The sequence below is a fragment of the Terrapene carolina genome, unplaced genomic scaffold (assembly GCF_002925995.2).
Source record: "Terrapene carolina triunguis isolate 2854851 unplaced genomic scaffold, T_m_triunguis-2.0 Scaffold211, whole genome shotgun sequence".
In the NCBI taxonomy this organism is placed as follows: Eukaryota; Metazoa; Chordata; order Testudines; family Emydidae; genus Terrapene; species Terrapene triunguis.
In genome coordinates this window covers 2983332-3010959 of record NW_020664562.1, presented here as the reverse complement: position 1 = coordinate 3010959, position 27628 = coordinate 2983332, and the positions used below count along the sequence as shown (strand labels likewise).

Below are 27628 nucleotides of genomic sequence, written 5' to 3'. Positions count from 1 at the left end.
TTTTTCCCTTGGCGGGCTCCGCCTCCGAGGCTCTCTCACGGGCTGGGCCCGGAGAGGGGGACCCCCGAGCTCCCTGAGGGGGACAGTGGCGCTGAACTGTGACAGCCCCACGGCGGGGGAAGCCGCAGGAGGGGCGGGGGAGCAGGAACCGTGAAGCCTGAAGGGGCAGCAAGAAATGGAGGGAAGTGGGGGGGGGGGGGGGGGGGGGGGGGAGAAGTTGGGGAGGGAGAAGGGCGGGAGGAGCCAGCTGCGGGAACAGAGGTGAGTGACGACAGGGGGGAGCCAGCCCAGGGGCGAGCAGAGCTCCCCCGCCCGGGGAGCGGAGGAGGCGCACGAGAAGGCGGTGCCTTTCGGAGGAAGTTTGCGCTCCGACTGAAGAGGAGAGAGAGAGAAAAAACACCCCCCGATCCGAAGCGGCCAGCCCCGGCTGAGCGGCTCTTGCGAAGAGGCGCGTAGCTCCCCCACGCCAGCCGCCTCTCCTGCAGACCGGCCCCGGGAGCGCTCGGAGCCGCTGCCGCCCTCCCGCAGCTCGTGTCCGGCGCTGTAGCCCCTGCCCGCGCCATGGGCGGCTCTGCCTCCAGCCTGCTGGACGAGAGCAAATGCAGCTACATCCGAGGTACCGTACGGCGCTGCTGCCTGCCGGCCCGCAGACAGTCGGTACAAGTTAGGCGGGGGGACGCGGCGATTCGTGGGGCGGTTCTGAAGTTGCAAAGTATTTGGCGGCTGGCTGCCTCCCAGTCTGGATGCACCCTGAGACCCAGTGACAGGAGACAGGCAGCGGCCACACCACCACGTTTGCATCTGAATTTTAATCCGGGGAGGGAGGAGAAGGGGAGGGGGAGAAGTTGGCTGTTTTGGGGAGAAACGATGCTGCTTAAAAGTCTAGCAGTGTTCGGTGTTTGCAGAAAGGGAAAGCAGCGGGCAGACAGGACAGTGGGCACTGGAGAGATCTGAGAGGTAGGCAGGAGCAATTGATACTTCTGGGTAACTCATTGTAATGAGCACCGACCCTGCTGTATCTGCCGGCCAACGGATCAGGCAAAGCCTGTTCTCAGGAGCCTCCAGGACCAGACGTGCAGAAAGCAGCACAGCTAGAATGGCAGGTTCACTGCATGACAGAGTGCCCCAGACCTTTCTGCCTGGCACTGGGACAGGGGACTGAATGGGTGGGTTTGGGTGCTAGTGCCCTTTTACAGAGGGACTCCCAGTAAACTAGAGTCCCAGCCTGAAGTTAGTGTACAAATTAGGCAAACTCGGCAAGGGGGAGCGGAGGAGGGCAGGAAACGTACCGGCGGAGGCAAATATTTTTGTTTTTGGAAAGTAAATACATCTGCTTGCATCGCCCTCTCCAGATGGAGGCTTTTCAGTTTTAGGGGTAACCAAATAAAACCAGGCAGTTGAGACTGGATAATTATCAATCATACATTGAAAGTATGTGAACTATACCATCTTGCCATTGTTGAAAATGCCTTCCATGCTGTCTGGGGCCCATTAAAGTTGTGGGACTTCAGCAAAGCATTTAACCATGTGCTGAATTGAGGAACGGGGCAGATCACTTCAGAGAGGGCCAACATGATTCAAAGCAAATGATTTTTCACATGCCAATAATAATGCTTTTTTGCTCTTAATGATTGGCCATGCTTTGCCTAAAAATAAACACATGAAATCAGAGAGGGCCAAAATGCCCTGAAACTGGAAAGAGTGTCCACCTGATGTCAAGACCTCAACTCTGTGGTCCTCTAAATGGCACTATCAGCTTTGTATGCTGGCCCTAAGAGCCCGATTTTGCAAAATCCTTTGAAGCTAATAAAGTTTCCTCTGGGTTTTGGATTAGATAGATAATCCAGAAAGGACTTGAGTTACCCAGACCACTAAGGGGTTCTGTCACCACCTGCCTTGTAATGTTGGGTGCCTTAATACTATGCCTATGTGGCTCAGAGCTCTGACACCAGTAGCCAGTCTACAAGCATAAAGCATAAACTCTGCCTTCCACATGACTTCAACAACCCCTGTTCTGGTCTGGAGTTCCCCCCAATCTGTTTCCCTGAGTTCTTAATGACCAGGTATTCAGACTTTTCCACTTCGGCTCATCACCCCTCAAGGAATGAAACCTCTCCCCACCTATCAGTTCACTTTGGCAAACACACTCCCCACAGTTTGCACAACAGAGGTCAGTTTGGGGTAAAATAAAAGTTTGTTTAATAGAGAAATCATAGAATCAAAGGTGAAACAGTAAGGAAAAGCAAACACAGACAAGTTACACAGAAAATAAACATAAAGATGCAATCTCAGGCTTTACATTTCTATATTATCTAAATTCCCCTTTCGCCTTTCAGACTATGGAATTCGTTTTTATACAGAGCCGGGGAAACTCCCTCCTTCCTTAGTTATCCAAGACTGGGATTTTCTTTTCAATTTCAATGTCTTTCAATTAACTTTAATAGTCCACTATTGTCTTCCCCTGTGTTGTTCCATAGTAGGTTGTTGGAATTAGTGTCAGGGAAGCAACTAGCCTGTGAGATGTCCCTCCCTGCCTGATTACTTCCCCACACTGAAGTGATGTGGCAGTTGCACCCTAGTTGCCATTAGTGTTCTATGCAAAGGGCTAGTCTACACTAGAGAAGCACTACATGGGTGCTCTATATTGACAGGAGAGAGCTCTCCAGTGGGCATAATAAATTCACTCTGTGAGAGGCAATAGCTATTGACACTTGCTTTTAGGTTGGTGTAACTTATGTTGCTGAGAGGGGTGGCTTATTCACACCCCTGAGCAATGTCAGTTATACCTAAGTAAGTGGCAGTGTAGACCTGGCCATTTATGCAAGCATAAATTCATAGCCATAATCTGTAAACATCTTTCCCAATGACCATCAAGTACAGAACATTACAAGCTTTTATTAAAAGACCTTACTTGATGTATATTTATACACAATAACGTTGTATACAATCAGTTGATTCAGTTGCTTATTCTTGGGGTTCAACCCCTCTTGTTCTCCACTTGGGGTGTCTGGACCTGGATTGTCACACCTGCTACAAAACTTGTGTTTATATGCTTATTGTTAAAGTGATAAAGAAAATGACAGCTTAATTTTCCAGAATATATATATATTTGCTTGTAAAGGGAAATAGATAAAAAGGTATCAAACATTTTGTTACTATCTGTCTAGATATATATATGCCCCCATCACTGTAGTAACAGCTGATGTTTATGTGACCAATTTTATGTCTGAAAATCTGTTTTTGCTAAACAAAATGTTTATAAAAAGGTGTGTGTGGGGGGGGGGGGTCATATAGTCAGTACTGAGACAAAACTTCTATTGAGGCCAGTATGAGTCCTACTGGTTCAGGTCCAACTGAGTTAAAACCCTTTTGGCACAAAATGCAGTCTGACTGCTCAGTGATGTTTGCTATTTTAGTTGACGTTCACTGCATTATTTAGTTTGTGGTGTGATCTGTGCTGGAGTAAGAATGTAGAACTGCAACTCCTTTAGGAACCTCATGGAAAATGAATAATGAACTGTGTCTCTCATGAGTCTGCTCAAATTAGAAAGATTTAAAATGAATAAATCACTATCAGATGAAGACTGATGGGCCAAATTGTGGCGCCTACATGGGAGATCTGTGTGCTTCCTAATGTGCAAGAGGGGGAGATCAGCTGCCTCTGCAGTTCTGGTAGTTTCCTCCAGACTGTGGAGGATAGACTCAGCACAGGACAGAACCACGAGAAACATTTCAATGGGCTCCTCCTCCCTGGCTCCCCTTCCTGCCATTCATACAGTGGGGGAGGACAAGAGGGTAAGATTTGTCCCAGTATAATTTTCAACTTCAAGCCAGTATCTCAGCTTCTTGGTCATTGAGACCTGATGATGAGAGTTGAGAGTCTCTTAAAGGACCAATACCTAGTTACTGCAGATACTAAGAAGACTGTTTTATACGAGCCCTTTAGATGCATGAAAGCAAAAACTTTTGCAAGTTTCTGCTCTTGGCACTCTTGTCTGTGAGGGGAATGGAGAGAGCCATTGCCAGACAGTTAAGAAGTAAATATTTATTTAGAATGCGTCGGGCCATAATCCATTTTCAGTCTGCGTACAGTGATTTATTGGAAAGGGTCTTTGTGTAACTAAACAGTCCCTGCTTCAAACTCCTGCTATGAATAATGGTTGATTTTTATTTTTTATTTGTTTTAATTTTGGGAAGAAAGCAGCCTACAGTACTACTTTTAGTGGGAGAGGGGAGGAAGATGGAAGAGTGTCTTTAATTCTTGATACCTATTTAGGACCCAGTCCAACAAGTGCACCCCAAACAATATTCCAGTTGGCTTTGGTGGGGGTTTGCAAGATTCAGACCTTGTTTATCAATGGCTATCTTTTGGTAGAGGTCATGGGACAAGTTCTTCTAGAAACCAGGGAGGATGTGACAATGCTTCTCTTTCGAAAAGGGAGGAGGATAAATCAGTGTTCATATTAGAAAGGCAAGCAATTAAAACAATCTTGCTTAATTTTAGAAAGTCAGTTGAATGTTTTTCACAACAAGGCTAATGGAGGGCTTTAGAAATAACAGCAAAATGAGAAGAGTCAGCTGTTTTTTCCCTTTTGTGGTTGTTGTTTCTTTTTTTTGTCAGTAAAACTATATGCCAGTAGCATGTGAATTTCTAAATAACAATAAACCCAAACACTTATTCATGTGACTTCAGTGGAACTATTCACATGAGTCGTCTTGCAGGATCAGGCTTAACAATAGTACTTCATATGTCTTATTTTATTTAGAAAATGCATTCAGCTACATATCCTAGACTGCATGGGAATAACTTAGAAAGGGGGAAACACTCCACTGGCATAAAGCCCCAGTGTCTGGTGCTCTGTGTAGATGGAGTGCACCATGTTCAATAATTATGAATGTCATTTCCACAACCGCCCAAATCGGTGTCAGGGCGCTAGGCTACTATTCCAGCTTGCAGGCCTAATTAGTATCTGCAGCTCCTGACCTTCCATACCAGCCCCATAAATTTCTGTGCAGAGATCAATTTAGTATTTTGAGGTGGTTCATCGGTACCCTGATGTAGCAGCTTCGCTCATCTGTCACCCATACAACTCCTATGTGAGGTTTCAGCAGTGCACGAGGCTTTGCCAGACCTCTGCACCAATAGTGAATTTGGCCCATAATGGGCAAATGTGCATGGTGCTCGACAGATAAAAGATGAAGTCTCAGCTCTGAGGAGTTTACAACCTAAAGACAAAATCCTGAGGTTCTTACTCCATTTTTATTCCATCCCTTTTAAAGTCAGTGGCAGTCTGACTAAAGTAAAGATTTGTCTACATGGACAGTCAGGAAACTTAATCCAAATTAACTGAAAGTGTAAATTTGAAGTGGATTAGTAAAACTGCATTATACCCTTCTGTGGACACTCTCATTCAGAATTAAAGTGGCCTTAATTTAGTGTACTTAATTCACAGTGAATTAAGGCCACTTTAATTCTGAATGAGAGAGTCCACAGAGGGGTTTAATGCAGTTTAACTAATCCACTTTAAATTCACATCTTTAGTTAATTTGGATTAATTTTTCTGAGTGTCTCCATTTAGAGGAGCCCCTAAGTAAAGACTTTGGGATCTGACTCTAATGGCTTATCTACACTGCTCCGTGTTCAAACATGGTAATAAGATAACCCCCGTCTCACATTTTTACTTGATGTGATATGTGGTAAGGGTAAGGATGAATAAGATACGAAGTAACATCACGTGGTTACTTTGCTTACAGATAGACACTCTGATAGATTCCACGGTTCCGGGCTTTGTTTGTTCCTTGTGTATTTGAGGGGAGTACTAGAGTATAGCGACTTCCAGGAAGAAGAATATTTTGAGGAGAATTTGGCTATGTCTACGCTATCACTTTTGTCGGTAAAACTTATGTCGCTCAGAGGCGTGAAAAAAACACCCCCGACTGACGTAAGTTACACGGACAGAAGCGCTGGTATGACAGTGCTATGTCGTCGGGAGACGCTCTCCCGCTGACATCACTACTGCTGCTCATTGGAGGTGCTTTAATTATGTCATCAGGAGAGCTCTCTCCTGTCTGCATAGAGTGGCTACGCGGGAGATCGTATAGCAGAGCAGTTGCATCGGTACAGCTTTGCTGCTGTAAGGTCTTTACTGTAGACATATCCTTTGAGGAGAGAGGGTGGAACCAGCTCAAGAAGGGGTTTCAGATACATGGGATAGCATGGAAGGAAATCAAGAGATAAGATGGGAATGATAATTGAGAAGGGAATGATAATGCCAGGCTCCAGCCCAAACTCAAATGCCTACACTGCAATTTTGTAGCCCTGAAGCTTGAGCTGCATGAGCCTGAGTCAGCTGATATGGGCCAGCCATGGATGTTTTATTGCAGTGTAGTCATACCCTTAGAAAAAGAGTTAGGCCTTGTACTGGGACCTAAAGGTCAACAAATTCAGGCCTTGATGAACCAGTTGGAGAAGTGAATTCCAGAGACAAGGGTCCAACCCTTTGAGAACACCCTGCTATCAGCCCCAGGATTATCAAATCTGGAGACTGTAAACTCAAGTACCCCAACTTACTCAACTATTGTGGCAGCTGGGGCAGGGGCTAGCCATTAGATATCCAGGTCCCAAACCACTGAGGGATTTATACATCTGAGTCAACACCTAAAGCTGTACCTGAATGCAAATGGGAAGCCAGTGTAGTTGTTGAAATGCTAATACAATATATTCCCGGTGGCTAGCAACTCTTAATAGGCAAGTGTCCACATTCTACTTGTAGGTTTCAGAGTAGCAGCCATGTTAGTCTGTATCCGCAAAAAGAACAGGAGTACTTGTGGCACCTTAGAGACTAACAAATTTATTTGAGCATAAGCTTTCATGGGCTACAGCCCACTTAATCGGATGCATAGAATGGAACATATATATATACACACATACAGAGAACATGAAAAGATGGGAGTTGCCCTACCAACTCTAAGAGGCTAATTAATTAAGAGAAAAAACTTTTGTAGTGATAATCAAGGTAGCCCATTAGAGACAGCTTGACAAGAAGGTGTGAAGATACTTAACATGGGGAAATAGATTCAATGTGTGTAATGGCTCAGCACATGATCCTCACTAGGTATAGCATAAAGGTTACTCATACAGCCATGAGGGCCTGGATCACCATGCTGAGGTCTGGGTCAGGGAGAGAAGGTCACAAATGTCTAACAAGATGCATATGGAAAAAATATATGTATAGGGCCTTTCATGTGAGGATCTCAGTATTTTGCTTCATGCAGTAATTACTTCACTCACTAGGATTTTGTGAGGGTTAAGTAACAGAAGTGTATAGGGTAGAGTTTTCAATGCCACTTCAGAGATCCGGATGTTCAGTTTCCATTAGAAATTGATGAGAATAGGGTATTCTTACAGGGGAACTGGCTCTCTTAAAGGGTTGGGGCTCAGCTACACTTGCCCAACTGTAGTCCGACACCCCAGGGAAAGGGAATGAGTCCAGGATGAATATGATGGGAGCATGTGAGTCAGAGCTAGGCCTGCAGGGAGATGAAAAGGTCAGCTTGAGTTCGGTGAGGGAGAACCCAGAGAGAGTGGACCTGGAAGGGGATGCTCTGTTAAAGAGCAGGAGGATAGGCAGGAAAGGGTCAGTGAGAAGGCCAGGCTGAGCATATAGGAAAAAGGCCAGGGAAGAAAAGACAGGGCAGCTTGCAGTACGGGGTGGATATCCCAGTTGTCTAGGGACACAGAGATGGGAACCCACAGTAAAGGGTGAGTTCCCTTATGTTGCCATGTTCTGAGGGGGTACATTTATTCCCATCAACAATGGGGGAAAAGAGACTGATTCCAGTCCAGGGGGACTGAAAGCTGAGCCTAAGAGATGTGCTAAGGAGTGTTGAAGAAGAGGCAGACCCTAAAAAGAAGAGGGGCAGTTGTCTAGTGTAGAAGATTTATTTTATTTATTCTGTTATTTAGATTTCCTTTGGATTAACTCTGGATTGTTGTGATTTAGCCAGATAAGTTGTCTCAGCAACCTAACTGCTGGGAGCCCCAGAATCACCTGAGTGGCAGTGGATGACCTGAAACCAGAGTGGGTTAGTCCCTGGTGCAGGCATCCAAATCCCTTAGGTGATTTTGAAAATCTCTCTCCAAAGGAATATTTTCCTCACTGAAAAGTAGTAATCTCTGTGCTGAAAAGCAGCAGCTGTTTAATAGCACACAGCAACACTTGATAGCGGGTTAGGGCTGTGTATCACAGCCAATTATGACTGCAGGTGGAATGTATGTATGCATGTGTAATTGCCCTATTTGGAATTTGGACAAGACATCAAGGTTAACACCAATGTTAATCTTATAAAAAGTGGCATAGGATCCTTAATGAACACAACCATCTAAAAGATGGCACCTCCAGCAGCACAGTGCCTATTGACGTATTAGATCAGTACTGACTCAGAAGGAAGAGTGCATCACCGCTGAGCTGCCAACACCACTTCCTGTATACATGTACACTTAAGAGATTATATGAACTGAGAGTGGAATTAGGTATTTATCTCTCTTCCCTTACCTGTTCACTTCGATATTTTTAAGGGTTTAGGGCTTTAATACTGTAAGATTTTTTGTTGAACATATGTAGTTGCAACCTCAGTTTAAAGGCTTTGTCCATTTTGTTGTTTCTTAAACTCTGTATTTTTGGGCCTTTCTTTGTTAGTAGCTCACTGGGGTCCTGACTTTCCCTTACCTCGTAGTACATTGGAGACCTACAGGTTTCCTTGAAATCCAGCTCCCCCATACCTCACACTGCTCTGCAGAGTTTGGGCACTACCATGGCTTGCAGTCTTGGGAATTGGTAGGGTTTTCTTGTTACTTCCACACAGGAAGGGGGTATTTAATTTACTATAGGTTTAAAAGAGTTGATTTTTTTTTAATTCAATAAAGCTTTAAGTTCCCCAGGATGTCAGAATGACAAATATATAAGAAATGTAAATACTAATGGCTTGACCTAAAACCTGCCGAAGTTAAAGAAAATTTTTCTATTGACTTAAATGGATCTTCGATCAGGCCCTAAAAGAAGGAATTGCAGATTGTTGTTAACAAGCTGGAGGTAGTTTAGAAAAGAGTGACAATGATAAGTAGGAGGCTGGAGAGATTGATTTATGTGGAAAAAATATAACATTTTATAAATCTAACTTGACTAAGCTTGAACTAAATTTGTAGTGGTGGCCGGGTGTGTGTAACATAATTTGTCTAATAGAGGGTGCAACACCCAACAGGGAAAGGCATTATTTAGGGTGGTACTAGGGAGTATAACTAGAAGTAATGTGGTGAAATTAAGGAAAAATTTCTTGATAGCAAGGTCTAATAGACCATGCCATAGATTTCAAAGGAAAGTAGCAGAAGCCTTATTGTTTGAGACATTTAATATTAACAAGGAAAAAATACTTGTGTAATGTCTAGGAAACAATTCTACATAGCTGGAGGATGCACAAGATTACCTGGCAGATCTTACCAATTTCCCAATTTAGAGTTAATGGGCCGAATTCTGCTCAGTAATCCATATGCGCTTTATAGGGCCAGATTTTTGAAAGGGTTTAAGAGCAGACTTCAAGTACCCAGCACCCATAATTGGGGTTAGACTTTCAAAGTAGTTCAGCACCCAGAGCTGACTCTAAATGTGAGCTGAGCTCTTCTTAAATTTTACCACCAATTGTTGGTACCAGCAAAGCTGGGAAAAAATGACAGATGGTCATTTTTATTAAACTTTTTGCAAAACACTTTTTTGTATGTGTTTTTAAAAAATATATTTTTTAAACAGCTCTAGTGCTAAGCCCTTCTGAAAATTCTGTCCATAGAATGAGGTGGAGGTGCACAGTTTTAACTGAGTAGAGAATCTAGCATGAAGTAATGAACCATACAGAATACCAAATTTTTGACTCTTCACTACCAAATCTTCCCTATAATGCTAATTTTCTTTCACCTGTGAAGACTATTAGTTATTTCTGTTTGTAATGGGCTCCTAGTAATTGTTTTTGTCTATAAGGTTAGTATGTAACTAATAAAAGTGTAATTTACAATTGAGGATGAAATTAATCATTTAATGATTAATTAAACACGATGAACTTCTGAGGTTGTTGGACACCCTCAACTTCCAAATAGAACTATGTTCTGTGTGTGAGGGTTTTAGAGACTAGATGGGGCCTATTTTCCTCTTTACTCACAAGGAAGAAATAGGGAAATCAGTCAGTTATTTATTGAAGGAAAAAAACCAAAACAACAACGAGGAGCCTTTGTGGCACCTTAGCGACTAACAAATTTATTTGGGCTTATATTGGACCCGAGTGTAGGGTCACTACAAAAAGTAATTTTCCCTCTACTGATACTCACACTTTCTTGTCAACTGTTGGAAATGGGCCACCTTGATTGCATTGGCCTCGTTAGCACTACAAAAGTAATTTTCCGTCCCTTGGTATTCACCCCTTCTTGTCAACTGTTGAGAATAGGCCACTTCCACCTTAATTGAATTGGCTTGTTAGCACTGACCTCCCACTTGGTAAGGCAACTCCCATCTTTGCATGTTCTGTAATATATATTCTGCTTACTGTATTTTTCACTCCCTGCATCTGATGAAGTGGGTTTTAGCCCACGAAAGCTTATGCCCAAATAAATTTGTTAGTCTCTAAGGTGCCACAAAGAGTCCTTGTTGTTTTTGCTGATACAGACTAACATGGCTACCACTCTGAAACTTATTTTTTGAAGTTATACTCTCAAATCCCCTAGGTATCGAGGAGAGAAGTTGGTCCTTGCAACTTGAAGAAAGGCTGCTTTTGCAGGGTGAACACAGGCAGCTGTGGAATTCAGCTGTAACAAGTGAGGGAGCCAGTTTGAATTTAATCATTAACAGGGACACTGGAGAATGGAAGAATAAATTGGAATAGATTATGAAAAATTGGGCCTTTTTTGGGGGAGGGGATTACAGGGTAGCTCTCAGACTGTACATTTGACTTTCTGTTAAACTGTAATACATACTTTCAGTTTCTAACTTGCTGTATGTCTGCAAGTAGAACAGAATTTTGCAAAAGACTGGCAAATTCTGATGAGATTTTTTTCTCTTAATCTGTACAAATTATGCATTGCAGTGTTTAGGGAATCAGTTGTCTTGAATTTTTGCAAGTGAGCTGGATTGTAACTGAGGATATAGTATAAAATGTGACATATATGTGGAGCTGTCTATGTATATTTCTTATATAGCACTTTTCATCTGTAGCTCTCTTTCTTTCAGGAAGGTATTAGGAAGATGCACTTGGGTTTGGGCACTGGGCCCTGCAAACGTATCAGTGTCCAGTGGCAAAGTGTAGGCTTTGTTACACCAAAGCAATCCACATCTTCTCATGTTTATGCAAAAATTAAACAAAGAACAGTAAAATGCCCATTCTTCTCTGGGAAGAGAAGAGGTGCTAATTTGGAAGTTGCTACAGAGGTTGAGTTTGGAAAACAAAAAGGAAAATTTAAAGGAATATTGGATAGGCAGGAGCATCCTACCTTAGAAAACACTTGAGCATTGCCTCCTAGGCAATGGATGAGGAAGGAGAAAATATAAACAAAGACAATGGACCCAGAACTGCAGTTGCTGCGTGGGAGTTGCACTGAGTGACTATAGCTCTGCACTCAAAGGTCTTAAAATTTCCAGATTAATTTTGTTTTTGAGTTTAACCTTCGCTGCTATGTTCTGCTGCATGCTATTTGCTAGGAAGTAAATCCAGGCACAGGAACACATCCAATACCGCCTTACAGGCTAGGCTCCACCAGTAGGCTTCACACTCAGTAAGAAGTTCTGTATGCTGATTGACTTTGCCAGCAGTCCTGGGGTTCTTGTATACAGATGTATGGTGGTGTCACAGGGTGGCTGGCCCCTTTAAATGAAGCAGGTCCATCACCCCTGTGCTAGAACAGGTGCTCCCAGTTTGGCCAGTTAGATGGTGGGCTAGCATCTGGGGCTATAAAGAGCCAGGCTGTCAATAAGGTTGGTGGGCTAAGAGTGGGAATGGGTTGCTTGGGAGTGGCTGCCAGCCTCCCCCTACCTCCGGGAGGGGAGGTAGTGGGAAAAGGGCCTCTTGGAAGAAAGTGCTTTGTTAAAAGGGCATGGAAGAATCCTGCAGTGGGCTCTGAAGCAGGAAGGACTGGGAGAGACAAGGGGGAAAATACTGTAGGACCTGTAGCTCAGGGTGGGCTGAGGAACTGTGTTTGTGATTTGCCTATGTTTAGAAAATACAGTTATGCCTCGAAAGAGACTTCGGGTGTGGCAGTGGGCTCTTTGTGGGCTGGGGACAAGCCTGTGCCTTATGCATGGCTTAAAGGGATATATCCTTACGTGCTGCATTTTCTGAAACTTCCGCTGTAGGCAGATATCCTGCAAACTAGTGGCCATCTTGCGACTTTTCTTTGTAAAATTTGTGGCATGGGAGCTCAGTGGAAGAATCTGTAATCCAGTTTCTAACTTTCTTTAAGAGTATTTCTAACTGATATTTTACAAAGTACATAAGGCTTACATAATACATGGAGGTTACAGTATTTAAACATAGTAGTAGTATTATAAGAGAATGGGTGTACTGGTGTTTTGCAGGCTTCTGTGAAGACAGGGTTCCTGCCCACAAGAGTTTACAATCTGTATAAATAGCATAATGGTACACAATGCTTTAGCAGCTCACCAAATGAGGTAGATGTAAATGAGCCAAAGATTGATGCGTAACTGCATGATTATGCTAATGCTATATTACAATATATAAACCATATGGACAAAGTTCTTCTCTTGGATACACTGATAGAACCCCACTGACTTCAAAGGATCTATACTGGAGGAGAATTCAACCCTGTATATTAGCTGATGTTATGGGTAACCAAGACATGGGATCAAATTGAGGTCACAGCTATACTGGTGCAACCCCTTTGGCTTCAAATGACTTTATTAACAAGATGGCTGTCTTCAGTTCAGAAGTGTCAGTTACAATTAAATTTAAACCATGCTTCAGTATAGTCATGGTGAGAAATGTTTCTGGCCACTTACATTTTCAGATTGTTGCTTGGAGCAAAATGGGTGCAGTTTTCCTTAAACACCACCTCACTTGAGTTAAAGCAAGGTAAGTTTGGGAGGAGGGTAATTAAATGATTCATACCTTTGTTGCTGCTATTTGGCTAGAGACTGCTTTATGTAAGGCTGAGTTAAGCATTGGTTACTATTGGGAAGACTTTCCTGGCTATAGAGCAAGATTGTAAACTTTCATTTAAAAAAAATCATTCATCTGAAAACATGAACAATTGAGGGAAGGCCCTAAAAGTGGATTCTGTAATATTCTTGTACCTGACTTTCCCAGTGTCTCTTCCAGGGTCATAAGAGGCTCTGGAATCAGTCTTGAGTGAGTGGAACTCAGCCACATCCATAACCTTAGCACCGGTTACCAGAGAAACAGTCTTTATCACTGGGCAGAGGAAGAGAATGGTATATATTATGGAAGAAATAAAAACTGAGGAGTTAGTCAACATTTTTGTGAAAACTGTATCCTGTTTTTTGACCACCACTATACATAAAAAACCCCAGGCCTTGATTCTGCAAACAGCACATGCTTAACTTTACACAAGGATTCCCAAGATCTCAGTAGGATTGATTACATGGTTAAATCCTAAAAGATTCTTAAGACCTCAATCTCATTTTGTGACAAGGCCTCAGCTGTATCCTAGGCCTTAAGGATTGATCTTCAGCCATCGCCAACAACAAAAATCTTCAAACCTGCATAGTATTGGGCATTAGCAGTGCTTTTAAGGGCATAATTCAGTTTATATTTTTTGGTACTGGGAAAAGAATTACTTGAGGGACAGCTGGCACCTAAGAGGGAATATAGGAAGTTAAAAAGTCTGAATCCTTCTGGTATCTCTTGATTAGATAATAAAAAAAAGAGATTGATGCCTTGAATTGAAAGATCTGACATTCCTGAAGGTTACACTATGGATACAAAAGTCCCATAGGCGCCTTCTGTGGTGTGTGCACAATAAAGCACCAAGTGTGTTTTGTGCCTTAAGAAAATCCCAGTTCAATGCCAAATAATTCAAGTGTTTTTCACGTAGCTACTACTTCCTTCTCAATAAACTATGGACCAGATTGAGTCATTAATGAACAGGCCTAAGTAGAGGGAAGGTGTAAAGCACCTGAGCTCCAGGCGGTGACTACTGGATCTTTTTGAAGCCTATCTCTGCACCCACAATAGGCAATGGGGAGTTGTTGCTGACTTTAATAGGGGCAAGAGCAAGCCCTCAGGCAGCACAGGAACTGGGCCAACCCTTTACGCAGGTGCATGGGCAGTATGCACTCTACTCTGTGGCTGGCCCATTTTGCTGCCTAGAGCAAGGTCAAAGCCCTGACTCCTCATCATCCCTTTGGAGAAGCAAATGCCTGTGTGTTTGGGGGTTTGCAGTTATGCCCTCACACAGGGGTCAGCCACGTTAGCGGAACGCTCTTTGCATCCTCCCCACTTTGCACATACGTGCAAGGGCAGGCCATGATCTGGCCCTGTGAGTTTTTTCTTTTTAAGATTTGTACTGTAAGTGAAATCATTGGTTAACTGACAGCCTTGCAAATATAAGTGCTCTCTACAGCACTGGCAGGGACAGTGGTTTCCCTTCCTTTCCCCTCCCCTTCCAGTGTGGCCTCAGGCTGGACCTGGACAGATCACCTGTAAAAGACAAACAGTTCAGTCTCTGTTCATTCCATCTTTGGCCTCTCTGATAAGAAAACTAAGAAGAGTGTGACCAATGCCAGCTGAGGTGGTAATGATGTTTACAGCGTGAACTCTTATCCATTTGAAATTGGGCTGACACCACAAACTCATTTTGCATAAACCTGACATGTCAGAGTAATAAATTTCAGGTACTCTGGCTTATATTCTAAATCAACTATACAGTGCTTCTAAGGCAAATTCAGATTTCTAACTTGATCCTCTTTCACTGCAACAAGAGCTCTTTTAGAAAGGGAATTCAAAACTGGGTTTGATATCTAATGTCAAGCTGTCTGGAATGGCTCATGAGCATGAGTACCAACCTCAGGGCAGACTGTTAAGAAGCAGGGCACAAATCCCAAACTAGTTGTGAGTTCTATATTTAGACTTTACCAACCAGTATCGAGTGTGAACTTCTCAAGCACTAGAATAGCCAACCTTATAATAATTAACTAAAGATTTAATAACTAAGAAATAAGAATTATTTAGAAGGTTAAAGCAGGTAAACAAACACACACAAATGTACAGTCTTAGGTTCCAAAAGACAACTGAAGCTTCTGTAATATACAAGCTCTATCCGTCCTCTAGGGCTAACCCAAGCTAAGCAGCTGGGGATCCCTTGCTTATGCTTGTGAATCTTTGCCCCTCACCATTCAAGCAGCATAGAGATAATTTCTTCTTGACAAGGATTTTTATTCCCTTCCCCCAGAGTTCAAGCAGATGGGATGAGTACTTGTGCATGTATCCTCTTCATGGATGTGGTGAAAATAATCCACAAAGTCTTTTGTCCACTGATGTTCCTAACTAGCTTGTCTGGTGTCTGTGGGCCTTTTTTTTTGCTGGAGAGGAGAGGACACCTCTGTGTAAACTAGTTTTTTACACTTGCTAATACTTCTCTTTGACTGGGTTTACAATTTCAGACCAAATACTTTTATGGTAACCCAGCAAATGCTTAAATGTTACGTCCCAGCTACGCAGTTCTCCGTGGTCAGTGAGGACTAGTGGCCTTGATGTGAGCTGGCGCTTGGTCTGCCAGCATCACATCTATTTCTATGGTAGCACCTAAAAGCCCCTACAAAGACTAGAGCTTTATATTAAGCACTGTACAGAGTGAGACAGTCCATGATTTAATGAGCTTACAGTCTTAAGTAGACAAGACATATAAAGAATGAAACAGAGGTAAAGTAACTTGACTAAGATGACCTAGTACCAGAACCAGGAATAGTACCCACATCTTCTGACTCCCAGGGCAGTGCTTGAGCCACCAAACCATTATGCCTGTCTATAGTGTAGTGTATGCTCAGCTCAGTAACAACCTAGAAAGAGTTAATATCTTGTAATATGTGGTAGAGTTTAATCCAGCTGTTCTTTTAATCCCTAATGATTGATTTATACTTTCATGCCCAGTCTTTGCAAAAGGTCTAGAAACTTGCTTGTATAATACTAAATAATCGGAGATTTTCCTTTTACACATTTAGGTTCCGCAAATCAAGGGAGCCCACAAGCTTTTTGGAACTCAAAGGCTGGCTCTTTCAGGCCTTGCCTACACTACAGGGGGAGATCGATCTAAGTTACACAACTTCAGCTACGTGAATAATGTAGCTGAAGTCGACGTACTTAGATCTACTTACCGTGGGGTCCACACTACGCTATGTCAACAGGTCAATGGGAGAGCGATCTGCAGTAGATGTAGCGAGTCCACTAAATTGACCACTGATGCATCAATCGCTGTGTGTCGATCCCCAGGTAAGTGTAGGCAAGCCCTCGGTGCATATGAGATTGTAAGGTTCCCTTGCAGAGCATCTCAAATAGCTTGTTTGGCTGAGCAGCACCAACACAGAATCTCTGCTACTTTTGAGACCTAAACACTAGCAAAATCCAGCCGAGGATTTGGCCTTATATGCATTAGCAATATTACAAGAAATGTAATCCCCATCAAAGAGTCATTCAGCATTCTCTTCAATTGCATGCAGGCATACCATCCTTTAAAAGGTAGAAAGGATAGCTCTAACAAGAATTCTGGCTCAGAATACAGCTAGTTCATCTGTGTTCCTTAAAGTAGCACTTCTTAAACCCATCTCATTGGTTATCTTTGTAAAACTCTAAAATTTGTTTCGCAAGTGATCTCTCTCTTCCTATGTATGAAACCACAGTTGCTATTTGTGATTCTAGAATGTGTTTCATAGTTACACTGATGATGACTGAAGACCTAATTCTGCAAGAAGCTCTGCAGGTGATGCCCACACAGAGCTCCTTGCTGGATCAGGGTCTAAGTATATATATGGAAATAAGATTTTTTTCCCTTTTTTTTGCTTTTCTTTTAACTCATAGCGAAACTTTGATTATTCTCACTTCACTATTCTGTAAAGCTGACCATTCACACTAAAGGAAAAGGTAGCTTCATTCCACTTCAAGGAAAAAAATGTAATAGCAAAGCTCTGTACTGAAGTTTCATATTCCTAAGACATCATTACTTTTACAAAATACACCACAGTCCTTTTAAGCATATTCAATGAAGTATTATCATAAGTATTTTTCATAATAAAGGAATTCACTGATCCAGTGTATTAGGAAGCACTATGTATAATGTAGGTTGCCAGACATTTTCCACTGTAAGACCCTGGTTTTGGTTGCTGATAACTTTACCAAACTCTAACCATTTAGGCTGAAATTTTCTCTGTCAGGTGGCTGCCTCAAACTGATTTTTTTGGGAAAGCATGAGCTAAAATGGCCTAGCAATTTGAGAGCTAGGTTAGGAAAAAATACATTATGCCTAATTATTACACCAGTTCTGAATATAAGCTCTAGTATCTCCATCCTTTGGAGCGAGGACTTCAAATGTAGTGTTGGGAGGGCAGGACATGCTGATGTTAGGGGTGTGTGTGTGTGTGTGTGTGTGTGAGAGAGAGAGAGAGAGAGGGTGGGGTGGGGTGGGGTGGAATGTATAGGTCAGATTGGGAACTCTTTTGTTTTGTGAGTGCTGTTTTGATTGTAACCTTCACCTTGTGTTGTAACCTACAAGAAGGCAGATTTTGTGCCAGTTTTGTGATGCAGGCCTTTATGCACCATGGTCTAAAACAAGACCACCAGTAGGCCACTGAGAAGCCACAAGATGGTAATAACTTTCAGTCCTTACTGAAATGGGCTTGATTTGAACATATTAGCTAAAGATTAAAGGTGTTTATACTCTATTCTTGGTCCTTGAATCATCCAGGCCTCCATCGAAGCTGATTTACTAGAAGAATATGATTTTTAATCTGGTTTACAGCATCTCAAATTGCATAAACAAATCATGTGTTAATGGGAAATCATACCATTAAGCACTTCCTCTCTTGATGCTCTGAAGTGATCTAGCATGCTTACATCCCACTGATAAGTATTCAGTGGCAATTATTTTCATCTTTCTTTAATAATGGAGAAGGATTATTAGTCACAACTCTCATATGGAAATATATGGGGAGGACACCATGTGCTTTAACACATTCCTTTGTTTGCAAAGTATTTGAAAATATATTAGAGTTGCCTAGATTATCGGATACATTATTGGAGCCCAGTTCCAGTAAGTTACTGGTGTAAGTCAACCCAGTGCAAGCTCCATTTTACTCCAGTGCAGACCATCTACATTAGAGGTGTTGCTACACAGGTGCAAATTCCTTACACTGTGTTCAGTCCTGTTGCTGTTAATGGGGTTGCACAGAGTGTAAAAAGGGCAAAATTTAGCTCTTAGGTATTTTCAAATAACTGCCTAGATGTGCATTTGCACTAAAGACAGAGAAACTGCTAACACAGAGCAACCTTGACAGCATTTTACAAAGTCACTAGGTAAGCATGAAATACCCTTGTGATGAAGGTGAGTGAGTGCTGTAATTTCTGCTTCATAGACAGGAAAATGAAGGTGTGGGATAGTCAAGTGACTTGCCTAGGGTGATTGAGGGTGTTAGAATTAAAACTCAAAAGTTTGGGGCTTTTAGAATGGTGTTCAGACCACTAGACCAGACTTGGTTTGGGTAAAAATATGGCTGTAACTTTGTTAAAGATGTTTTTCCCTTGCTAAATCCTGAAAGCACAAGAGAATTAGGTAAAAAATATTAGGCCAAATTCACCCCTAGTGCAACTCAGTTGTCATAAATGGAGTTAGAACAGGGATGAATCTAGTCCAGTTCTTTAACATTTGTGGCAGAATGGCCAATGTTGGTATGGTAGGTCCCACGCTTTTCTTGGCGGGGGGGCTAGGACGCCACCCCTTGTCCCTGCTCTTGGGGTGCCAAGGGCCCCGCTAGTGGCCTGTGAAGGTGGTAGAGGAGGGAAGCAGGGAAGGAGTCTGGGTTTGCTCCTCACTAAGCACCAGCCCTATCAACCCCTGCGAGTTTCTTACCCTCTTCCCCCTTGGGTAGGGTTACCCTTGGTCCTTGACACTGGGGCAGGGTCTCCCTTACTCCGGTTCTCTGGTCTTTCAATTCTCAGCAACACACCTCCAAAATCCAGTCCTCTCTCCTTCCTCACACCACCCTGTCTGCATGAAGCAGGGTTTTTTTATTACGTTCCTGACAGGGCCTTAATTGACTACAGGTGCTCCAATTAACCTGTAGAACCTTCCCTAGTCTACAGGGAACCATGCCTTAATTAGCCTAGGGCTTATATATCTCCCCTCTCCCACTGCTCCCTGGCCCTGCTGTATCACATATCATTCCCTGCCCCCTTCCTGCCCCTCCCCCCCCCAACACCATGGGGTTGGGCTACTTGGGATGAGAGACAGTGTTGTCGTGACAGGCCATCTGCGTTGCCTTGTTGGCTTCCGGCTCTATGCTGTATCCAGAAGTGGAAAGGCTGTAGAGATAGGAACCATCTAGTGAGTCACTCGTGCATTCCTCTCCTTGTTTGTGTGCATCCATTGGAGTGGGGCGTGGTCCGTCACAAGAGTGAACTGCCACCCAAGTAGGTAGAACTGTAGAATCTCCATGTCCCATTTAATCGCTAGGCATTCCTTTTCTACTACGGCGTACCATTGCTCCCTGGGCAGGAGCTTCCGGTAAAGGATCAGGTGCTCCTCATCCCCCACCATCTGTGAAAGGAGAGCCCCAAGATCTACCTCCGAGGCGTCTGTTTGTAGAATGAATTCCTTCTTGAAATCTGGGGTTATGAGCACTGGATGACTGCAAAGGGCCATCCTCATGTCTGTGAAAGCTTCTTCTGCCGCCTCGGTCCACTTAACTATCTCTGGGCCCTGAGTTCTTATCAGGTTGGTCAGAGGCACTGCCCTCGGGGCAAAGGGAAGACTGAACCGGAGATAGTACACCACTATCCCTAAGAACGCTCTGACTTGTTTCTTGCGGATTGGTTGGGGTCATTCCTGTATTGCCTCCTCTTTGTTCCATTGGGGTTTCACTAGGCCCTTTCCGACTACATAGCCGAGGTATCTGGCTTCGGCTAGCCCTATTGCACATTTGGATGGGTTAGCGGTGAGGCTGGCCTGTCTAAGAGCATCTAGTACCACTTCCATTTTCCCAAGGTGCGTCTCCCAGTCAGGGCTATGGATTACTACATCGTCTAAATAGGTGGCAGCATACTTGGCATGGGGTCGAAGTAATCTGTCCATCAACTGTTGGAAAGTCGCGGTAGCCCCATTGGAGCCCGAAAGGGAGGACGGTATATTGGAAGAGGCCGTAAGGTGTAGAGAAAGCAGTTTTTTCCTTGGCATCCTCAGCCAGGGGGATCTGCCAGTAGCCTTTTGTCAAGTCCAAGGTGGTCAAGTATTGGGCCTTGCCTAACTGATCCACCAGCTCATTGATATGTGGTATTGGGTAGGCATTGAATTGGGATACCTCGTTTAATTTCCAGAAGTCATTACAAAACCTCAGGGTGGCGTCAAGTTTGGGGACCAAGACAATAGGGCTGGACCACTGGCTGTGGGATTCCTCAATCACCCAGAGTTCCAGCATCTTCAATACCTCTGCCATAATTTCTTCTCCTTTTGCCTCTGGTATGCAATATGGTTTTATCGTCATCCTTGCTCCGGGTCAGGTGATGATGTGGTGTTGGATCAATGTCGTATGGCCTGGTTCTGTGGAGAACATGTCTTGCTTCCACTGGATCATCTCTGTTCGTTGTTCTGGGGCTAATTCGGGGGATATCCTTACCTGTCCTTGTGGGCCATCTGCCTGGGATGGAGCCGGCAGGATGTCCAGGCACATCTCCCGATCAAGCCAGGGTTTCAGTAAGTTGATGTGGTAGATCTGCTCTGGCCTTTGGTGGCCTGGCTCCTTCACCTTATAATTCACCTCCCCAATAGCTTCAACGATCTCATAGGGTCCACGCCAGCTGGCCAAGAGCTTGCTTTCTGTTGCTGTTACCAGTACCAGCACCCATTCTCCTGGTTGAAATTTCAGTGTTTTTGCCTGACGGTTGTAGTAGGTTCGCTGGGCCTCTTGTGCTTTCTCCAAATGCTTTTGTACTATGGTGGTCACTTGGGCCATTCGTTCTCTCATCTGGGCCACATGTGCGATGAGATTCTTCCCTGGGTTGGGTTGTTTCTCCCATTTCTCGTTTATGATGTCTAATATGCCATGTGGGTGGTGTCTGTACAGTAGCTCGAAGGGGGAGAATCCAATAGATGCCTGGGGAACCTCTCATATCGCAAACATCAGGTACGGTAGGAGGGTATCCCAGTCTTTTCCATCTTGGGCCACCACCTTTCGTATCATGCTCTTGAGAGTGCGGTTAAATCGCTCGACTAGACCATCTGTTTGGGGATGATAGACTGAGGTCTGCAAGGCTTGGATGTGGAGCAGGATACATAAGTTTTTCGTTACTCTCGACATGAAGGGAATCCCTTGGTCTGTCAGGATCTCCTTATGGATGCCTACCCTAGCAAAAACCTGGACCTGTTCTTTTGAGATTGCCTTGGACATGGGGTTTCTTAGAGGAATGGCTTCGGGGTACCATGTAGCGTAGTCCAGGATGACGAGTATGCTTTGGTGGCCCCGGGCCGATCTTTCTAGTGGGCCCACTAGATCCATGGCTATCCTTTCAAAAGGGACTTCAATTACAGGCAAGGGTACCAATGAGGCCCTTAACTGAGGCTGGGGCTATGTAGCTGGCACTCTGGGGAGGAGGTGCAATAGCGCTGGACTTCCGCCTGTACCCCCGGCCAGTAGAACATCGTTAGGACTCTATCCAGGGTCTTATCTGCTCCTAAATGTCCCCCAAACAGATGACTGTGAGCCAGATCTAATATGGCCCTTGTGTGCGTACGTGGCACCAAGAAGTGTTCTACTACTTCCTCCCCGTATTGGCACTGTAATGGGTTCGGTCACAGAGACCCCCTTGAGGCTATCACCTGATATGCTGGAATTGCCAGCTGTTTTCCACTGCCAGCTTGGGACTCCAGAACCCTGCCTTGTTGAGCCAGACATGCTAGTCTGCTGCAACACAGACCCAGGTCTGTCCACGCCCCCAAAGCTGCAGACTTTAACCAAAAACTGCTCAGCAAGTCACCTATTTCCAGCACCCAGACACCCAGCTCCCAGTGGGATCCAAACACCAAGTAAATCAGTTTTACTCTGTATAAAGCTTATACAGGGTAAACCAGGGGTTCTCAAACTGGGGGTTGGGACTCCTCAGGAGGTCGCAAGGTTATTATATGGTGGGTCGTGAAATGTCAGCCTCTAGCCCAAACTCCGCTTCACCTCCAGCATTTATAATGGTGTTAAATATATACAAATGTGTTTTTAATTTATAAGGGGGGGTCACACTCAGAGGCTTTCTATGTGAAAGGGGTCACCAATACAAAAGTTTTAGAACCACTGGGGTAAACTCATAAATTGTTCACCCTCTATAGCACTGATAGAGAGATATGCACAGCTGTTTGCTCCCCCAGGTAGTAATCATTTACTCTGGGATAATTAATAAACAAAAGTGATTTTATTAAATATAAAAAGTAGGATTTAAGTGGTTTTAAGTAATAAGACAGAACAAAGTAAGTTACCAAGCAAAATAAAACACACGCAAGTCTAAGCCTAGTACATTTAAGAAACTGAAGACAGGTAAATCTCACCCTCAGAGATGTTCCAATAAGCTTCTTTCACAGACTAGATTCCTTCTTAGTCTGGGCCCAATCCTTTCCTCTGGTACAGTTCTTCTTAATTCCAGCTCAAGTGGTAAGTAGGGGATTTCTCATGACTGACAACCCTCTTCGTTCTGTTCTGCCCCCTTTTATATCTTTTTCAGAAGGCGGGAATCCTTTGTCTCTCTCTGGGTTCCTACTCTTCCTTCTAAATGGAAAAGCACCAAGTTTAAGATGGATTCCAGTATCATGTGACATGTTCAGATGTCACTGTAAGACTTCATTGCCCACTTGCCAGCACACACATATACAGGAAGACTTACAAGTAAACAGAGCCATTTACAACCAATTGTCCTAGTTGATGGGAGCCATCAAGATTCCAAGCCATTATTAATGGCCCACACTTTGCATAGTTACAATAGGGCTTCAGAGTAATACTTCATATTTCTAGCTTCAGGTACAAGAATGATACATTCATACAAATAGGATGAACACACTCAGTAGATTATAAGCTTTGTAATGATACCTTACAAGGGACCTTTTGCATAAAGCATATTCCAGTTACATTATATTTACACTCATAAGCATATTTCCATAAACATATGGAGTGCAACGTCACAGGCACTACCTGGTACAACAGATCATGTTTGATTATATAGTATGGCCCCGGGCCTTTGGTTTTCCCTTCTACTTGCACGCCATTTACCTCTACTACCTCCTCCCTCACGTTTGCATACAGTGGGTCATAGGCTTGGTCCTGCCCAAGACACTCATGTGTGGGACCAATCTGGCCTGATTCTATTCAATCAGTCTCCCCTCTGTCCCTTGGGGTGCTTCCGCTCATGCTGGGGGCTGTCTCTTGGTCTCCACTGCTGCGTGCTACCTTGTGGTTTCCCTGATGGGGCCGCCTCCCAACCAGGGCAGCTCTCTGGTTTGCTGCCAAAATTCTGGTTCCTAATCTTTTATCTGCCCTGCTTTCCTGTCTAAATTTCTGGGACTTCGCGGGGGTGAAAATAACTCTGGAGAAAACCCAACAAAAATTGGGGAAGGGCCATCCATGGGCGCTTCGATTTCTGCCCGGGGTTTACTGCCCTTCCCTAGCTTGATGGGAGGGATTAGGCTTTTAAACCCGGGAAAGTTCCTGCCAATTAAGACCAGGTAGGGGAGCTTGGGGACCACCCCTGCAGTCACCTTGATAGTGTTCCCATGGATCTCAATCCGTGTTGGGATTTGAAACTGAAACCTACAATCATAAGCCACTTTTGAAAATCTTGGCCTATTAAACTGATCTACATTGAATGGTTCTTATTTTTAAGAAATCAGGTACTTCTTTAATATCATATTAATGGTTAAAAATAAATGACCTTCAAAATAATTATAAAAACCCAGGCATGGTAGACATGAAAATACAATGTAATCTCAGGCAGCTGAGTTCCTTTTGCTGTACATTCAGCCTAAGTGCATACACTTTTACTTTGATATATTCACCAGTCCACTACCTTTTGCACACATATCTTGGTGGTGGTGATTATTTTATTATTTGTATTTCCATAGTGAAAAGACTTTTGAGATAGGTCTTTTAATTATATGGAATCTTCTGTTAAGGGATGGTTATAGTATCCGTGCCTGTTTTCATGATAGTCAGTTGCCATGCTGCTGGAAGGATGAGCATGGAATGTTCATCTGCACAGTAGTCTCCTAGATTTCTCATAAGTTGCAGAAGGAATACAAAGGCATGTTCTTCTGCAATTCATCTCTCTCAATACCTGGCTTAATTCCCTTCCCTTGTCCTTGTCTTTCACGGTACCACTGTTTGGATAAAAGCACATGGACGGTTCTGCATCAGGCTAGTTTTAAATGATGTGCCACAGAATCAGTGATCTGCCACACAAGAGTGCCATGGAAATCAACGTGTCTTGCACAGAATTTAGCCCTAGGTTGCTGCAGAGCATACAGGGGCATTGGGCATAAGGCTATATAAATTACTTAAAAAAGAATCACATCACAATAGTAATAGGTTATCTGCAGTGATTCTCTCCATCAAACAAGGATCAGCTGTTAGAAGTCCTCTTCCTTATTATGGAATCTCTGTCCTTAGTTGATTGATGAAAGGCAGCTACATTAGTCCTTTCGCCCTGACCTGTTTATGCCACCTGGGATCCTAGTGCAGTACTCCTATGGTGTGCTTGGGATTTCTGTGTGTGTGAGTCAAAGACAGCATATAGTCATTATGTGTACAGGAGAGATTTGTTCGAAGTTGTAGATGCTTTGGGTCAGATTTTCAAGTCATTAACACCCACAATTAGGGCCAGAGTTTCAGAAGAACTTGACACTCATTGTATTTTTAAAAATCTGGCCACTTAATTTTGTGCCTAAATGGGAGCTGAGCTCTTGAAAATCTGACCCAATAGGATTTATTCTCTCATCAGTGAAGCCATGAGAGGCAGTTACCTGCACAAGAGCCCACAAAATGGACAAAAATGTAGGTTCTCTACCATGTGGAACCCCATCTTTATTACACTGTGACTGGTAGTCAAACATTTTGGGTGCTGTAGGGGTCTCGTTCCTCATGTTGGAGGATAGAATGCTTTGTCTTTAGAAGCGCGGGTTCAGTCAGTTGGCTTGATTGGTTTGTAGTAATCTCTTGTCAGTTATGACTGAGCTATGCAAGTCTGATCTGACTGTAATGGTGGCTGTCTGTCTGAGGCTTCACAGCTAAGGAAGGTGACTTAAAGTAACCACATGAGAGGCAGGTTTAGAATTTGGTGGAAGAAAGGATGGGTCCAGAGAGCGTGGGCAAAGAATACGCTCGAACTGGTCTGAATTTGTCACTGATTTCCCTTGTATATGGAAAAGCATGAAGTTACTTAGCGTATACCAGATTGGGGAGCCCTATAAGTGAGACCGCACTTGGATACCGAGGTGTTCCCAGCATAAACAAACATGTAATAACAATGAGTCAGTACTGGTATAAAATACTACTACATGGTAACTTGAGCAAGAGCTTGTGGTTTGTTAGTTATTAATCTTGCTACACAGTTTTTCCTTAGCGTGCCGTAAATATTTAGGCAGCAGGAAATGTGGTCAACTGAAATAAAATGTGTGCTTTTCTTGTACCAGTTGGCTTTAGCAGGTGTTAGTTTCATTAATTTAAACTGAAAGCAAACACCTCTTTTTTTAGAGGATGTGCTTAGGGCCATGCGCTGCTAAGGAATTGGTGACTTTAGCCTCCAATGACCAAAGTGCTCATCCCAGACACACCGTAGGGGTTCTGCACTAGGATCCTACATCATTATCATTCATGTAAGAGATGGCCTAAAAAAAATTCTGAATCCAACCACCCCTGACTGTTGTCATGCTTGGAATCTAAATTTTGGAAAGAGTCCTTTGTTTTATAACAGACTGAACCAAATGTAAATTAAATGCTGAATTTGGGGACACTCTACAAAATACCCAGGTCCAAATTTTGCAAATGACTCCTGTATTTAAAGTAATCTGATACCATAGATCTATCCTCCTCCCCCAATCTTGTGAGGAGCTGAAATCCAGATTTTGAGATGTGGGGCCCATCTGTAGTCAGCGTTTTAACTTCTTTTGAAAGATAGGAACTGAGACATCTGTAAAAATTAATAAATCCCGTACCAGAATAAGCCTATGACTTTTCCAGCTGTTGGCTGACAGGCTTCCTGTTGAAATAACTCTGCTCTGATGTAAGTTTAAAACAATACAATTATGGTAACTGAAAATATTTTTTTATCAGTTCTGTGCCATTTTTCGTTTTCTTTATAATTCCAGATATATCTATCTACTGTTGCATCTCTGGAAGGTCAGAAAATGTGTACTAAATATTTAAAACTTTATTGACTCTTAGGCTTGGTCTACACTTACCCCCCAAGTCGAAGTAAGGTACGCAAATTCAGCTACGTGAATAACGTAGCTGAATTCGACATACCTTACTTCGACCTTACCGCGGTTCAGACGCGGTCCACACGCGGCAGGCAGGCTCCCCGTTGACTCCGCGGTACTCCTCTCGTTGAGCTGGAGTACTGTAGTCGACGGGGATCACTTCCTGGTTCGATTTATCGCGTCCAGACCAGACGCGATAAATCGAACTCGGAACTTCGATCCCCAGCCGCCGAACTAGCGCGGCAGTGTAGACCAGCCCTTATAGTCAAGTGACTACAGCTGATAAAAATGGTATATTGATCATAGTCTGTAGTTCTTTTCTACACTGTGTGGCTAGTTTTGCTTTATTCTCATAAGTGATCTAAGTATTGTTGATCCTGCTCCCCTTCAAAACCCCAGTTGACCTGAATGATGCAGAAACAAGCTCCATAATGTTGTGTCATGTTATACTTTATTGCAACCACAATCATATGCAATCTGGACATTGTATCCTATTTGCCATGTATGTGAAGGAACCCAAGTCATGATGGACCCATAAAACGTGTCTTGAGCTCTCATTTATGACTGTAGGGCTATAGAATTCAATAGTTTAGTTTAGGCATCTTTTTGTGATAAAATTCGTCTGGACAGAATAATATGCTAACCAAAAGTATGCAAGCTAACAGACTATCAGACGGAGACTAAGTGTATGTCTACACGATGGGATTAATCTGAATTTATATAATTCGAATTTTGGAAACAGATTGTATAAAGTCGAATGTATGCGGCCACACTAAGCACATTAATTCGGTGGTGTGCGTCCATGTACCGGGGCTAGCGTCGATTTCTGGAGCATTGCACTGTGGGTAGCTATCCCATAGCTATCCCATAGTTCCCGCAGTCTCCTCCGCCCATTGGAATTCTGGGTTG

The 27628-nt window shown here is 43.4% G+C and overlaps 1 protein-coding gene across 1 annotated transcript in view; it reads left to right on the top strand.

Moving 5' to 3' along the window:
• The first annotated feature begins 388 nt into the window (after positions 1-388).
• The window catches only part of LOC112103416 (protein Niban), a 115188-nt gene continuing 87948 nt past the window's right edge, over positions 389-27628 (top strand). Inside the window, exon 1 of the mRNA XM_024195149.3 lies at positions 389-616. Within this exon, the coding sequence (XP_024050917.2) occupies positions 562-616 (55 nt within the window). The 5' untranslated portion in view covers positions 389-561. The remainder of the gene's footprint in view (positions 617-27628) is intronic.